The following is a 15,663-nucleotide window of genomic DNA, read 5'->3' on the forward strand; positions in this document are numbered from 1 at the left end:
CTTTCCTGTTCCAGAATCTCCCTATCTATCATCCCACACAGACTTCCAGCCAATCACTATTCAACTGAATTTGTTTTGCTACAGAAAAAGACTTTGCCTTCATATGTAATTTTTTTTCTTCCAAGCCTATGCACTCTTGTGTCCTCTGCAAAAAACCCATACTCCAAGTTTTTGGAAGACACTCCCATTTTTTCTACAAGATCCAGCATTTCAGCCTTCTGGTCCAGTAAAAGTGTAAGTTTTCATTATGAAGCCCAAGCTTCTTCCTACTATAATAGAGATAGCTCATGAAAAATGAAGGACCAAGAGCTGGGAGATCTTGCTAAAAGTCAATACAGCTCATCTCTGGTGTGGCATTTGTGTGCACAGTCCTAACAAGGAGACTAGGGATGCATTCCCTTTGGTTGCCTTGAGCAATGCCTTAGCAACTAAGCTGAGAGTGGGTGAAAGAAGAAAGCTGCTCTAAAATGGAGCAGCTCCTTAGAAGACAGTATGAGGTTAAGGGTGCCAAAAAGTACGTGGGTCTGATAACCTAAGAGTATCACTGAAACAAACAGCATCAGGACCCAGCAGTACTGCTGGCCTCTACCCAAACTCCACTTTTTTTGGCTTCCAAAGCAATTTGGAAGCCAATTTTCACTACTCCATTATAGCCCTATGCGTAAAACAAAACGAAACAAAACAAAATAATGAAAAACGAACAAACAAACAGAAACACCTCACACGTACACCTGTGAGCCTCTGCGAGGTCCCGCTGGAAGCAGAGCAACTTTGGGACTAGCGACAGGAATGCAGATGTCTTACAGCACTGTAAGGGTCACTGCAGCACCTTCACGGCACTGCCCCGCTGCGGGGAGCAGGCCAGGAGAGAGATGAGGACGAACATACGCCTGAACCTGTTTTGTTTAAAGGCACATCTCACTTGTTTTCCAGGTTTCCTCATTCATTTCCCACCCCGTTCGCCCGTGTGGCCGCGGAACACGGAGGCCGCGGCGGAGCCCAGCAGCGCAGGCGCGGCAGGAGGAGGAGGGACGGAGCCGGCGGGCCTGGAGTCGCGGCCTGGAGCAGCCCCTTCCCGGGCCTGGGCAGTGGGGGGGCGGCTGCCATGGGCAAGCGGGTGGCTCTGGTGCTCGCCGGCTGCGGCGTCTTCGATGGCAGTGAGATCCACGAGGCGTCGGCGGCGCTGGTGCACCTGAGCCGAGCCGGCGCCGAGGTAGGAGGGGGGCGGGCCGCGAGTATGTGCGTGGCGGAGGGGGTGTGTGTGAGAATGTGTGTGTGAATGTGCACGGCCCGGTGTGCCGGGCTCCTCCCGGGTGCGTGTTTGACTCGTGTCTTTGCTTCCCTCAGCAGCCGAGAGCCCCCCGCCTTGGCCGTACCCCCACGCCCGGTGGCTCTCGCTGTTTGTGGGATCTGAGCCCCTCCCGGTTTGCGATGGTCTTTACGCCACCACTGCACACTACCGCTCCTGCTCAGCCATAACCTCCCTCCTTTTGTTGTCTCCTCGCCTTTTTTTTTCGTCCTCCCGCCCAAAGACGTGCCTGTCCCACTGACAGGAGCTGAGGTCACACGCAGGCGGCTGACCAAGACCAAGAGGGGGATCTCATGTGTGCATATAAATATCTGAAAGCTGGGTACCAAGAGGATGGTGCTGTTGCAAAATGTGGACTATGTCATGATTATCTTAAGTCAGAATGTTCCTTGATGTAAGATCTTTGTATACGTTCATGCCTAGTTAGCAAGAAAGGAGACCTAATCAGTGAAATAGGCAGCAGCCGGAATCCCTTGGTCAAGGACATCCGGGAACTAACAAGCTTTAAGGATCAAGGTGGTATTGTATATCAGTAGGACAGATAGCAGTTAGCATCCCTTACTCAAGGGCATCCTGGAACTAACAAGTCTTAAGGATGTATTAAATCAAGACCTTGATGTATGTCTGTGTATAGATTACTTACTTGGCAAAATACTCAAGGTCCATGTATCCTATAGCTTTACTACGTTCATTATAATGCTAAAAATTAATGCCTACAGGTCAAAAAGATCCCTGCCCGGGTGAAGACCCTTCCCCATAGCACATGTAGAAGTTAGCTGGGGTTATGTAACTTGTATGGCAATTACTAACCAATCATTATAGAGGGGCTGTACTTGGAAAGTTACTAACTCTGAATTTCTATGCATAAATAACAATCTGAAAAGTCCAGTGGGTGTGCTTGATTTGTGGAATACCACCAAGCACCCAGGCTTGCATAGCTCTGAAACAAATAATCGGTGCTTCTCTTGAGCTTGTTACACGCCAGATAACAAATCCAATTTTGTGGCAATAGTACCAGACTCTTTTCGGTGGTGCCCAGCTACAGGACAAGGAGCAGTGGTCAAAAACTAAAACACAAGAAGTTCCACCTTAGGAGGAGGAACTTCTTTATGTTGAGGATGACAGAGCATGGAATAGGGTGCCCTGGGAAGTCGTGAAGTCTCTCTTTCTGGAGACATTCAAAACCCACATGTTCCTATGTAACCTGCTTCAAGTGACCCTGCCTTGGCAGGGGGGTTGTACTGGATGATCTCCAGAGGTCCCTTCCAACCCTAACAATTCTGTGATTCTCTGAACCTGGGCGGGAGGAGTGGCTGGAGGTCTGTCCCTGCTCCTCTGACTGCAGGGAGCTGAGGATGGGTTAAAGTCTTTGATCTTCATTCCAGTTGCTTTTGCAGCGCTCGCTGGGATTCACTTGCTTGTTTTCTTCTCACTGTTTCTGGGCTCTTTTTGGTAAACTGGGAGTTGTCAGAGAAGCCTGGGCCACAACATGGTGTGCTTTGGTCCCGTCTGTGGCTTCAGATGGCAGAAGGTAGTCACTGTTTGTCTGCATGTAGCTGCACTCAGGTGTCTGATGTTAACAACAGCACACTCATATTTAGCACAAGTTTGTCATCTCTGAGCAGTCTGCAAAGGAAGCTTCAAAACAGACAAGAGAAGACAGCCCCTGCCCTACACCTTTCACGGAGCTTTATATTTTGATGCAGCATTCCCTTTTTGTGTCTAATCAAAATAGGTTCTTCCATGTTTTGTTTTTCTTTTCTGCTACCAGTGTTTTAGGGCAGCTGATAACTCTAATGTCTGCACTACAAATGCTTGTAAAGTTTGCATCTTTAACTTTTTTATGTCAAACTTTTGTAGCACTCTCATCCCATAACAGTTAAGAGCAGCCTTTCTTCAGAGTCAGCTGTGTGTCCAGTCAGGCTGCTGGTATAAATTGTAGTGTTCTGTTTGTCCTTGGGGTTATCTGCAGAGGAGAGGCAGGCTATGGCAAAATCAGTAAGCTTAATGTTGGTGTAAGAATGCACTCCTGTCAAAATGCTGCAGGAATAGGATGAGGAGAATGGCTGTGTTTACACGTCCTAATATATCATATGTCACTTTAGATACTTAATGCGTGATAGATCCATGCCATGGAATCCACTTCACTTGGATAACAGACTTCAGGGGCAGAAACTGTTTTCATTAAATGATCTTTATTGTGACCAATATGTATGGGTTCTGTTTACATTCACGAAATTGTTTTATCTCTTTACTAGGTGAAGATATTTGCCCCCAATACTGAGCAAAGAGATGTAGTCAATCACCTAAAAGGAAGTCCAACAGAAGAGAAGAGAAATGTGTTAGTTGAAAGTGCCAGGTTGGCAAGAGGAAACATTCAGGATTTGGCTGAACTGAAAGCTGCTGAATTTGATGCGGTCATCTTCCCTGGTAGGTACTCAATATATTTATTAATTATTAAGTCATTAAGTTCACTAACTTACAAGTTAGTGAAGCATCACACCATTCCTTCTTTCTAAAGATTGTGAAAACTTCAGTTACCTGCTTGCCAACAGGAGCACTGACCAGAGTACAAAAATAGGGTCAGAACTTGGTGTTATGTGGCAGTGCCTTAATTTTAAGGCCTCTGAAATGGTTGCCAGAATAGCAGGTCGCCAGATAAATTATATTCCCTCTCAGATGTGAGTAGATTCTGTTTTAATCATGTATCTTCTCTGCAGCTGATCAAGTTATACTAAGCATGTCTATGGATAATTTTTTAGAGACCACAAAATTGCCTTCCAGACAGAGGTAATTGTAATCACTTTTAGAAATGAAGAAACCAGAGTGTCATGAGGAAATTATGAGTTGCTGAAGATCACTTTTGAGAATATTCATAGTACTGTTAAATACTACCTTTGTGATTGGCCCTAAATGTTAAAGTAAGGCCAGCAGAGGGAGCGCGTGTATAACGCAGAGAAACATTCTGCCACCACTAAAACTGTGTGTCTGATACCAGGGCTGATCAGGGCAGGAGGAGAGGCTCACAGATGTTTTCCACGTTAATTTCATGCTCTTATAACCCAGGCTCTGGGGGTTGCTGTAATAACTGTTAGAGGGATATAAACTCTATTAAGCTTGAAAATTAAAATCTTACCTCAGAGATTTCAGATCACACTTGAAAGTGAGCAAACTGGGAAAGGAAAAAAATATTAAAAATGCAAAGCTTCTTTATGTTGTCCATTAAAATACTTGTGAAAATCTCTGTATGTTTATTGTAGAAAAGTTGATGTCATGAACATTCCATAAAGAATCAAGTGTAAAAACTTACTAATAACCTTACTTGGATTATTCTGATGGTTATAAATCTAGCAAACAAAGGGGATATAAAATACAATCTGTTTGTACAATTAAATGAAGATTAAGTGCAAGTAAAGGTTTGTTATAACTAGTTTCTAGAAAGACAAAACAGCACTATTTTTAATAAGAAATGTTGGCATCATTCATGAGTTTTTTGTCTCAGAATATCATGTTATAATTTCCTCTTTATGTAAAATCTTCTTCATTTTTATAGTGTTAATCTCTTTGGTTTTAAGTCTAAAAATAATTCTAGGGAAGGAGAAATGCTCTCCTATAATTGCTTAAGTATCAAACTAAAACTTGAGTGTTGATTACTGTATAGGGTCAAATCACTGTTTGCATTACTCCTCTGAATTGCACACTTCTGCTTTTAACTAGTATTGGTCTTTCTTCTGATCCCTCTCTTATTGAGGGGTGCATAACAGATGGTGCAGCTGTTCTAGTGACTAGCAGATGAATGGGACCGTTTCCTGTTTGTCTGTTTCCCAATTATTGAAACAAGATTAAGCTTTCCAGCATATATATATGTAACCTACATGGTATAAAAAAGTGTGCCATTAAACTTTTAACATTGTAAACCCATCATTTACAGGTTACAGTTACATTGTTAGGCTTTCGGCACAGTAACTTAACAGTCCTAGGTTATGTTGTAAAATATTATGTTATAAAAAAGAGCTTCTGTCTGGTATTGAATTTAATGGCTTTTAGCAGTGCCTTACTTTGGAGCTTTTTGTCTGGCTTTTTTTTAGGTGGTTTTGGTGTAGCAAAGAACCTGTGTTCCTGGGCTGTAGATGGCAAGAACTGTACTGTCAACGAGCACGTGAACTCCACACTCCAAGCTTTCCACAGTGCTAAAAAACCCATTGGTTTGTGCTGTATATCTCCAGTTCTGGCAGCTAAAGTCTTTCCTGGTTGTGAGGTTACGGTCGGCCAAGATAAAAATGTAGATGGAAGGTAAGAAGGAAATGGGTGGAGATGATTTACATGGGAATTAGGATATTGGCAGTCTTCTGTGCAAAAGTCTCTTTATTTATTGTGCAGTGTGATGGCTAATGAGTCACTGGGTGTAGCATCTGCCAGTCTTAAAAGTGAGAGAACAAGTGGCTTTTACAGGATCATAGCTGTGCAAACATGCAGGTGACCAGGGATATCAAGTTATTTTCTCTCGTTCCATTCATGGCAATTGAGGGATAGATTTTAGCTCATCTTAGGCGAAATACAGAATTTGCTTACCCGATGCCTTTGAAGGCTGTGATTTATCTTGCAAATGTGCAAATGAAGGACAGGCGTTTGGCCAGCTGGCGTTCAGAAACTTAGTACCCTGTGGTAATTTGAGTGGCTGTTTAAATTGCTTCTGTGGGCTTTTGTCTGCTCATGGATTTTTAATAAAAGTTTTTCCGGTCATAGTGGTTTGGGGCCAGTTTAGGGGAGGCAGATGAGAACAGGGCCTGGCAGAAGTCAGTGCTGCTTAAAGGACTGTCAACTCCTGATAAAACTTCTGCACTAAGTTTGCCAGCAGCAGCAGTGAGTGGTTGTATCTGTTCCTCCCTTATCCTCAGAAAACAAAAAATCAAAATTCCTCTGCATAATCCCAGAGGATAACTTTGCATGGAGGTGTTGGAAAAGATGTAATATGTCTGCAGGTTCACCTGGCTTCTCTCAAACCTTTGAGGATCGGTTATGGTTGCACTTGGTATGATTTTATAAACTTACTGAAAGATGGTTAAAAACAGAACTGTACCTTCTGACATACCATGGCTCTGCATTTCAGACCTTGTTTTCAAAGGTATCAGATCACTTGGTGCATCCAGAAGGGGTGGGAGAACCTGACAGTAGCAGCCCCTTTAACTCCCATGTCATCATCACATAAAAAGTCACTTAGATATTATTGTAGTTCTCTCATTATAGTTACATTGGCAGAACTTTATGGTTGTATCATCTCTTTATGTTAATTGAAGTCTTTTTATTTACAGATTTCCTGATGCTGAAACGGCCTCTGCTATAGCAGAGCTTGGATGTAAGCACATTTGCAAAAATGTAAATGAATCTCATGTGGATAAAGCCAATAAAATAGTTACTACCTGTGCTTTCATGTGCAAGGCTCCTCTGCATGAAATCTTTGATGGAATTGGAACAATGGTACAAGAAGTCCTGAAACTTGCCTGACTGGAAGCATACAGACTTCTGCAAGGAAATCAGTGTAGCTAAGCATAAGCATTTAGCTTCTTTTGATTGTATTAATAAAACAGTGTAACTGCTGAACTTCACAATTCTTGGTTTGTTTGGTGTGGTTGTTTATTTTTATTTTTTTTTTACTCTTTAATACATCAAATGGTTATTTCTAAGTTTATCTATTTCTCTTCTAAAGTAGAAGCCATGTGTTGAAGGTGATTTTTTTCTCATAAATCCAAATGTGTTCAGTCTTGAAAAGATAGTGCAGTGGGTTTTTATCACATCACTAATGATCGTTAGTAGTTCACATTTGCCATTACCCAGCTGTAATTACAGGTGAAATAGCTGCAAATGAGTCTGTTTACTTGCAGTATAGATGAGTAAATCAAGTCTACTTTATAATCAGAAGGGGGAAAGCATGTGGTTATTTGGGTATTTTTCTTCCCTATAAGTCTAAGCAAGTATAAGAAATGGACTTCTGAAATTTTTGCAGAGCCCCTAGGTAAATCAACTTTATAAACCAAGATCCAGCACAAATGAAAGCATTGTATGTGGAAAATAGACAAGTTTTGCTCTAATAAATGGAGCCATTTGAGATTTAATTAGTAAAATGAATTAGCTTTATTTCATGATTTTTTTGCATACATAGTTTAGTACCCTGAGGAAGATTTTATATATGTTAGAACACATGCTTTGATCTTACAAACGTGAACAAAGGTTGTCAGCTTCTCTTAGAGGCACAACCTGTCAAGGCTTTATACTCCTGAAGGAACAAAAAATTCCCAGAATTCATTATCAAGGTGTATTGATTTTTGCTGTGGACACTTAATTCCCTCACAAAAAAAGTGTTCTGAAGCTCACAGGTCTCTGTCACTCATACCAAGTGTACTGCAGCCTCAGCTTTGCCATGCCTGAAGGAATCTAAACTGTCATCATGTGCTAATCGTGTCATGTTGGGCAAGTGCCTTGTAACTGGAGTGGGAATAAAACAGGAACAGATCTGTACCACAGAGCAGCCAAAAGATGGAACTGGGAAATAACGCTTTTATGACGAGGAGTGTTGAGTTGTCCCTGTAGCTCAGCAGCTGGTGTGATCAGGACGAGCACTGGCCTTTAGCCCATCAGTTCAAGGCCAATCATTACAGCAGAGCCCGACGTGTTGCAAAGTATCAAGTGCTACTACTCTTGTGCTGTGCTTATTTTAGCACAAATGTCAAAGCTCAGCTGTAACAGGTGGCCTCTTCAAGGAGGCTGTAGAGATAAATCTACAGAAATAAATTATATATATAAAGGCTTTATTATTCCCTGTCCTTCTGACAGTGATGATTTTCACAGACACAGCATTTCCATACTCCTCCAGAATTTGGATTTCCTGTATGGAGTTATTTAGGAGAAGCAGAACACAGATTTTTGGCAGAAGAGCAGGGAAATTTTTGTGTCGTGCACAAGCAGTGAGTGCTCTGCCTCTAGAGGAACAAAGATAGCTGAAGTCAGCTGTGCCAGCAGAGGATCTTCTGTTCAGCCTGACTGAGCTCTGCACATACGCAGTAAATTATTTACTTAGTGAAAAGCTATGATACTGGACTGAACAAGGTTCTTGTGTTAGAGGACTCTTATTTAAAAGTGCTTGAGTCCCTAAACAAGAGTTTGCCCTGAATTTTGTTTGCTTTGTGAACAGCATCTAGCTGTCAGCTGTAACATTCAAAAGCGCAGCTTCTGTGAAAGCTCTCTAGCTGACTGTCCTGATAGAAAGGTACCTAACACAGAACAGTCCTCTACTTTTTCCAGGTTGTACACAGTCTCTATAATGCCTTCTGTGGCTTCTGCGGGCAGGACGCTGAGGGCATTGGATTGAAACTTTTTCTCCAAGTCCTGCTTTTTCAGAGGTTTCCTCCAGTGTCCGTAGAACGTATCGCAGCGGTCACTGATCATGTTGCCATCCCGAAGCGTGACACTCACTTCGCAGTAAAGACTCTCAAAGCTGGGTGTGTTATCAGGAGGGTGCTCCAGCTCTGTTTTGCGGAGGAGCTCCTGCAGGGCTGGCTGGTGAATATTCTCATTGGTGAAGGACTGGACTGACACGCTGCCCTCCAGCAAAGCAGAGCATGCAACAAACTGGAAGGAGTGTCGTGCTTCATGTTCTGAGGCTGGGCTGGGTCTGTTCACATATTTGACCTCGGGGACTTTGAGAATTACTTTCTCAATTTTATCAAGAGGGAGCAAGTTGCCACTGCTCTCCACAAGCTTCCGCCTAACAGAAGATGCTGCATCAGCCACCCAGTGTGTTCCAAGATGAGCAGGAAAGCGTTTGATGGCCACATCTTGCTGGTCCAACAGCCAGGGATAGGACTGCAAGGTTGGCAAAGTCTGTGGGTTATAATCTGTATAAAAGGCACCTATCCCTGACTTCATGTCCAAGATCTGTTTGTTTCCTTGAAGGCCCTGTGAAGCTAAGCAAGCTGCTTCCAGTCCATGCTTGGCAGCATTGCCAACGTGAAGGGGCTTTGTTTGGGTTGCTGCATTAGCCAGTGGGGCACCTGCATAGGAGGCAGCGATGGCCAAGGTATTTTTACATCCCAGCTGGTCAAGAGCTAGCAGTTTAGCACAAGCTGCTGCACTCCCCATTGTACCAACCACAGTCGGTGGGTGAAACCTGCAAAAACAAAAATATCTTCATGGCTGTATTTCAAAAATTAACCCGAATTCACTGTATACACAAGCTTTCTATTCATGGCCGTGGAAGAAAGATTGGACCATAACGAAACATACATTCAGAATTCATGTGTGGACCTAATTCATGTGTGGAAAGTCGTCACTTTCCTTCAGGAATAAGTTAAACTGGAATAGTACCACTTGTAATAGGTCCTTCCCAGAAAACAATTGAAATGTTAGAACTGTTCATGGTTCAAAGCATACTGAACAGAATAATGGCAAAAGCATCACAGTTTATAGTCATGTATAAATTATTCTAAATAAATTTAAACTCACATATAAATTTGTATTTAATATAATATTTATTATAATAATTTAAATTCATGTATTATTATAAATCTATAATAATTTATAGTAATCTCTAAATTACACATATCGGGGGAGGTAAGTTTTGTTATTCTGAACTAGTTTTGCAAAATTGATAGAAAGAACACCCAGAAAATAGCAAGAAGACAACTAGGCCATCCCACACTTCAGGGCTTTTACCCCATATTCTTGGGCTCTGCTCTGAGCCCAACACTGGTGACTCCTTTCTGCTGAGAGCAAGCTGCTGTTTGAAAGTGAGGTATGATTGTATGTATTCATGAACTCCTGAGATTTCTAATGTTAAATGTTGCACTTTTGCTGCTCTTTTTTATGAGTAGGAAGATCATCACCTCCTTCTTGTGAATTGGTCAATGCTTTCAAAGAGAAATTAACTAAACCATAAGGAGTCAAGTAAGTGTATTTACATTTAAGATGACCCCTTCCTAAATTTCCAGACAAACAGCATAGAATATATGAATAACTGTGCCATCTGCATTTTAACTGACATGTAATTAAGTATATTAACATTGAGAAATAAAACTTCCGCTCAACTTTCTACTTGAAACACTTCTATGTACCTTTTTGGAATATTCCTGGCTTCACTGGAGAAGCGCAGCAGCCGACCTTGCACTTCAATTCCCACATTGAAAGCTAAGAGCAGATCAAGACCTGAGATTTTTTTCTTCTGTGGAAAGGCCTCTGAGAGTGCAATCACAGCGGGGAGCACAGCCCCGGATGGGTGTGTGGCTGGATGCCAGGTGTCATCAAAATCCATTGAGTGCACCTAATGGAAAGAGAAGCATTGTTTTGTCATTAGGAATAAAGTCTAACTTGACTCAGTCAAATGAAACTACTGTAATTGGTATAAAAAAGAACACGATTTTCCTTAGAAAGCAAACCTTCAAAAGTCTTTTAGACCTTTACTCCAAATATGGCTTCCTGAGAAGTGATAATGCAATAAAAATCTTGTCTGCAAAGAGTATAATTCTAATTCAAGTTGCACCAGCCTAAAACCAGTATGACAGTGATTCTTTTTTCCTGCAATTGGTTTTTGCTGCTTTTATTAGACCTGTATAATTAAAGTAGCTGTTCTAGGTCCACTATGTGTATGGTGAATTTGCACTTCACCCAAAACGTAATGAAATATAAACAAATGAAGTTACTTCCCCAGTGTTCCATTCTGATGCTGCCTTTAGGACTCACACCATACAGCTATAGCAGTCAAATCCATACTGCTCAACGGAAGTTTTATTATCAGAACTATTTCTCCAGTGCAACTATCTCCAAGCCTGCAAATGTGCAGGAGGCTTTAGCCTGAATTTTCACCACATCAAAACAAGACTTGTCACATAAGGAACCAGACTCCCTTGAATTGCTAGGAGTAGGAGAAAGCTACAGTCTTAATACTGGGATGAGCTACTTAGCCTGAGAAAGTATCCAAAGTGGTGCTTCTCTTAACTCTGCCCAGAGCCCAGCTGCTCATGAAGATGTTGGGCATTCCCAGCATGGCATATGGCTTCTGTTCTGGTAGCAGACAGCTCCAGGCAGCAATACAGTGCAGTCAGTGTATGCTTATCAGGCATGCTTCCTCCCCCACAAAGATTTGAGGATCCTCGAGGACCTGAGAGGATCCTCAGGGACAGCATTTCTAATAACACAATAATACTTGAAAAATTGACCTTCGCATCTATTCACCTATGTGTTACTTCAGAGCAAACTGGGAAAGTGCTCAGGCTCCCCAGTGCTCAGGTTTTGCCCTGTAATACTGGAAATATGCACTTATGAGGACTGTGTTTCTGAACAGATAGAAGAAAACCCAGTCTGCCTCAAAAAACTTTGATGCCATCTGGGAAGATGCCCTGCAGTGCAGGATAAAGAAAGTTGTGTCCAATATCCAGTAAGCTGTGTTTCTGACGTCTTCAGTAAGTGCTTATAATTGACCTGTGACCGAGATGTAAACTGAAATGATCATATACCTGCTAACGGCCAGATTTGAATATCACAAGGGCTGCTATGAGCTGAGAGGTACCAGATCTCATTTCCAACATAATTTTCTCTACATTGGAAATGAGCTTTTAAATTGGACCTCTGATTTTGTTGTCACACTAATTTAAATAGGCTTAATAGTACCATTTCCTTGGTTGGTCACCTTCTCTAGTTTTGCATAATTGCCAAATTTGTCTACCTCACCTCTTATGCATCTTTCAATTTCAAATGGTTTCAGCCTCAATCTGAATTTAGACAAATGTCTGGGGAGTCAGTTATTGCTTTAATGACAAAGTATGTGTCCAAAATATATAATTGGCTTTTGCAAAATGGGTAACTGAAGATTAAATTGCCTTGTGATGGTATATGTGTGTGTATCTACATGTGCATCTGTCTGTGTTTTTCTGTAGATACGCTTTGCCAGTTGGCATGAAATTTGGATCCCAGTGAAATCAGCGACATCTAGAGTGTCTCTTTCTAAGCACCTATAGCAAGGCTGTAACAAGCTGTAGAGTTCTGACCTTTGAAAGCAGTCCCAGGTCCCACATTAAAGGTACGGTATGCTGTTGAGTTGGATCAGATATATATTACAGCTTAAGCTCAGTCTCATTGGAAGGAAGTTGAAGCACATTAGGAGAACTGTCTAGGAAAGTTTTGTAGCAGGCTTCAGAATAAGCTTTTTAGAACATTCTGTTCTCTCTAGAGCAAGAATGGCATCAATTAGTGTGATTTAAGAGCAAATAAAAGAGCATCCCTTACAGCCACTCCATTCACAAAAGCTGCATACAGAGGAGGCAGTCGGAAATCCAAGCGGCCCCAGATGGTACTGGATAAATCTGAGCTGTAGATCTGAAACAAATTGACATCAATTAATTCAAAGTCCTGAACCTAAGGACAAATGTGTGCTGTATCTCTGATATAACAGAGATCAGACCATACCCTCTTGGGACCTAACTGCTCCTTTTTATGTGAAAAATTATGTTCTTTCAGAAGGTATGACAATAAACTCAGTTTCCTGTTGTCTTGTGTCCTATTCCACTCAAACAGAGATCAGGGGGCAGACTAACACCATCCACTTGGCCACTCAGTACCTTCACAAAACCTCTGGCCATTCATATCTCTTCTCACCACCCATCAACAGTTCCCTCAGAATCACAGAATCAATTAGGTTGGAAAAGACCTCTGAGATCATCGAGTCCAACCTAAATGACAGGACTGTCATCATCTTGTCGGGCAAGATGTCCAGTTAAAGGTTTTGGTTTTCTATGTTTTAGTGAGACCCTGAGTAAACAATAGATGGCCTCCTGGTGCTGCAAAATGAATCAAAGGACATAAACTACCATGTTTTGGAAAGGAGTGTTCTCTCTGTGGGAAGAGACCTATCGGCACACAGAGCTCTGGAGCATGAGGCCAACTAGGCAGGTCTGAGCAATAAAATAGTGGGTTAAATTCCTCCTCATTGATGCACTCCTGTGTTGGAAGGGTTTTTCCTCAGGGTCAGGTAATCCTCTAGTTTAAGGAGAGCAAGACTAGAGGAGAAACATGGCTAATACACCTTAGACAACAATTATGTTTTATGGGCTGTAAGTAACCCACTACTAATTCTCCATCCCTTTAACTGCCCCTTAATTTGAAAGGCTGGTGATAAGTAGTGTTTATTTGCAGATGTTTTTAATAAAATCTCATAGGTGAAAGAAAGGAAGGGATTCTTAATTCACTGTGTTTGCAGAGGGGGATCTTAGGATACAGACTGATACACAAACTGTTGCCCATCCAGAGTGAAAAGTAACTTGAGCACTGAAGTTTCCCTGTCTCCAGTGGAAAGAACACCGTCTCTCTCTTTCCATCCACAGAAGAATTTTGCCACGGCAAAGTTTCCCTTTTATAGCCCAAATTTTCCCTTGTTTTTCTTAAACTAAACCTTAGAGTGTGCTACAAATGCCAGATACTTTACCTTACTGTACTGTGTCACTTTGTGGCAGACCTCAGTGCTGGTACCCAGAAGCCCCACTCCAAGAGTATCCAAAATCATTCGCTTGCTTCTCTCAATTACTTGGTCTGTCAAATGATTTGCATTCAAACCATGAATCACATTGGCAAAATTTGCCGTAATTGTCTAGGAAGGGAAAAAATAAAGAAAAAGAAGAAGTAGATATTTATCTATATTTAAAGTAAACTTTACTTTTTTTTCTTTCCTCTTTTTTTGCTTTCAGTTTTGGGCTACTGCTTAGTATGCTGGCCATTTTTGTTGCCCTGCTTCTGCTTACATGCATTGCACCAGCATAACTAAGGTTTGAATTCTTCCTCTTTTTATTCCCAGAAATGCCACTGTGTTATTTATACTTTGTTTATCCTTTCATCATCATCATCCCTTTCTGTTCTGTATTTTGTCTGCTTTCTCACTGACTTGAATCCTTGAGAGTATGTACTGCAGGTGCTATAACTTTGCAAGATTATCTCTTTCTGTCTATCTCTATCTCTAACGACTATTCATGCACACACACATAAAACAAATAGAAGTAAAAAACATCTGTCTTTCCATAGCCTCTTCTTATTGCTACTGAAATCAGTGGGAAAACGGCATTTCAAGCCAGTGCAACCACTACCACATAAGAAGGCAAGATTTCATCTCCCTGACTAGCAGCATTACTATCCCAAATCTTGCTGAGCTTGGAGCTCAGTGGGAGGCAGGACTTGGCAGCCCTACCTTGCACATGTTGCTCATAGCTTCCAGCTCGCATTGAATTCACTCTCAGCTGGAGTCCAAGCTTTTCTCCAAGGCAAGATCTTGCCTCTTTGAAGAGCAGTGGCTCCTTGTTCCTGGATCATGCTGATCTGGGAATTATATATATTTATTTCCCTCTCCTATTGAGCATTGACCTATTAGGCAAATTCAACCTGTTTCTTGGCTGGAGCTGTGAGCTGTTGTTAGTATCTACGTTAGAAAGTAATCTAGAACTTCCCTTCTTGGACTATTAGAAATGTCCCCCTGTAGAGGTATACGTTATTTACAACCAGTCTATACACACAATTTCTTTTTTATACTGGCATTACTGAATATATATCTTCTCTCTCTTTGGAAATTGTCCCCGTCCATTTCCCCTCATCCTTCCCCTTTCTTTACTCCCCTGCACATATCCACAAAGAGTTATGGTATTTCCTTTTGACCTTCATTTTGCTAAGTTAAACAACCTAACAGCTGTTCTCTCCTTTATAATACAAATTCAACCCTACTATGCTCATATGTTTTCATTGCGTTGTTCACATTGGAATTTTCTAGCAATGGTGACCAGAATTGTACCCGTTAATACAGGCAAGTTCTCACTCAGCCTTGTACTAAAGCATTAAGATTATCTTGAGGAAGCAGTTACAAGTAGTTTAAAGCATGTGAACCACATATCCCGTACTGTGATATACACCTACTGAAATACATAGAGTGAGGATACAAAAGCTTAAACAGAGAAGTGCATCTTACAGTGCAAAGAAATAAGACAGTACCTTTGCCCACATCTTGTAGGGATGGTGCAAGTCCCAGAGAGACCCAGTAAATAAATTGTGATCAGTGAGCAGGGGAACTCACTTTCTCATTATTTATATGTGTCTGTCTGGGGTGGGGAAAGAAATATTAGGCCTTTTTTCTTGCTCAACTTGTCTTGTCCATTTCCTCCTCTGCCTGGAATTTTTTTTTTCTTCACTTTCAACTTTCCTCTGACTAATTGTACCATAAACTTGAGAGATAGGACTTAGCCAGTCATGTTCTCATGTTGTGTAATTGATATATGCAATACTTCATTACCAGGTAGAAACTAATATATTAATTCAAGTGTCTTATGTTTGGT

The 15,663-nt window shown here is 41.5% G+C and overlaps 2 protein-coding genes across 2 annotated transcripts; one reads left to right on the forward strand and one right to left on the reverse strand.

Moving 5' to 3' along the window:
• Positions 1 to 1,006: 1,006 nt before the first annotated feature.
• Positions 1,007 to 6,915, forward strand: LOC116781991 (glutamine amidotransferase-like class 1 domain-containing protein 3A, mitochondrial). The gene is made up of 4 exons (XM_032677926.1): positions 1,007 to 1,213; positions 3,568 to 3,739; positions 5,398 to 5,602; positions 6,622 to 6,915. Exons 1-4 carry the CDS (start codon positions 1,106 to 1,108, stop codon positions 6,812 to 6,814), a joined length of 678 nt encoding a protein of 225 aa, XP_032533817.1. The 5' UTR covers positions 1,007 to 1,105; the 3' UTR covers positions 6,815 to 6,915.
• Positions 6,916 to 8,089: 1,174 nt separating this feature from the next.
• ACOD1 (aconitate decarboxylase 1) lies at positions 8,090 to 15,373 on the reverse strand. The gene is made up of 5 exons (XM_032679512.1): positions 15,323 to 15,373; positions 13,779 to 13,940; positions 12,584 to 12,673; positions 10,417 to 10,622; positions 8,090 to 9,473 (listed from the first exon to the last, which is right to left on the reverse strand). The coding sequence occupies exons 1-5, from the start codon at positions 15,332 to 15,334 to the stop codon at positions 8,522 to 8,524; spliced, it is 1,422 nt and encodes a 473-aa protein (XP_032535403.1). The 5' UTR covers positions 15,335 to 15,373; the 3' UTR covers positions 8,090 to 8,521.
• Between the last annotated feature and the right edge of the window lie 290 nt (positions 15,374 to 15,663).

The sequence above is a fragment of the Chiroxiphia lanceolata genome, chromosome 2 (genome assembly GCF_009829145.1).
Source record: "Chiroxiphia lanceolata isolate bChiLan1 chromosome 2, bChiLan1.pri, whole genome shotgun sequence".
Taxonomy (NCBI): Eukaryota; Metazoa; Chordata; class Aves; order Passeriformes; family Pipridae; genus Chiroxiphia; species Chiroxiphia lanceolata.

What these genes read in the sequence shown, in the direction of transcription:
- LOC116781991 (XM_032677926.1), top strand. Translation starts at nt 1,106, where the DNA reads ATGGGCAAGCGGGTGGCTCTGGTGCTCGCCGGCTGCGGCGTCTTCGAT. An exon ending in TGAGCCGAGCCGGCGCCGAG is followed by an intron (nt 1,214 to 3,567) that starts GTAGGAGGGGGG and finishes TCTCTTTACTAG; the next exon opens with GTGAAGATATTTGCCCCCAA. An exon ending in GATAAAAATGTAGATGGAAG is followed by an intron (nt 5,603 to 6,621) that starts GTAAGAAGGAAA and finishes TTTTATTTACAG; the next exon opens with ATTTCCTGATGCTGAAACGG.
- ACOD1 (XM_032679512.1), bottom strand. An exon ending in CTTTTGTGAATGGAGTGGCT is followed by an intron (nt 10,623 to 12,583) that starts GTAAGGGATGCT and finishes TCTTTCCATTAG; the next exon opens with GTGCACTCAATGGATTTTGA. An exon ending in GCCAGGAATATTCCAAAAAG is followed by an intron (nt 9,474 to 10,416) that starts GTACATAGAAGT and finishes TTGTTTTTGCAG; the next exon opens with GTTTCACCCACCGACTGTGG.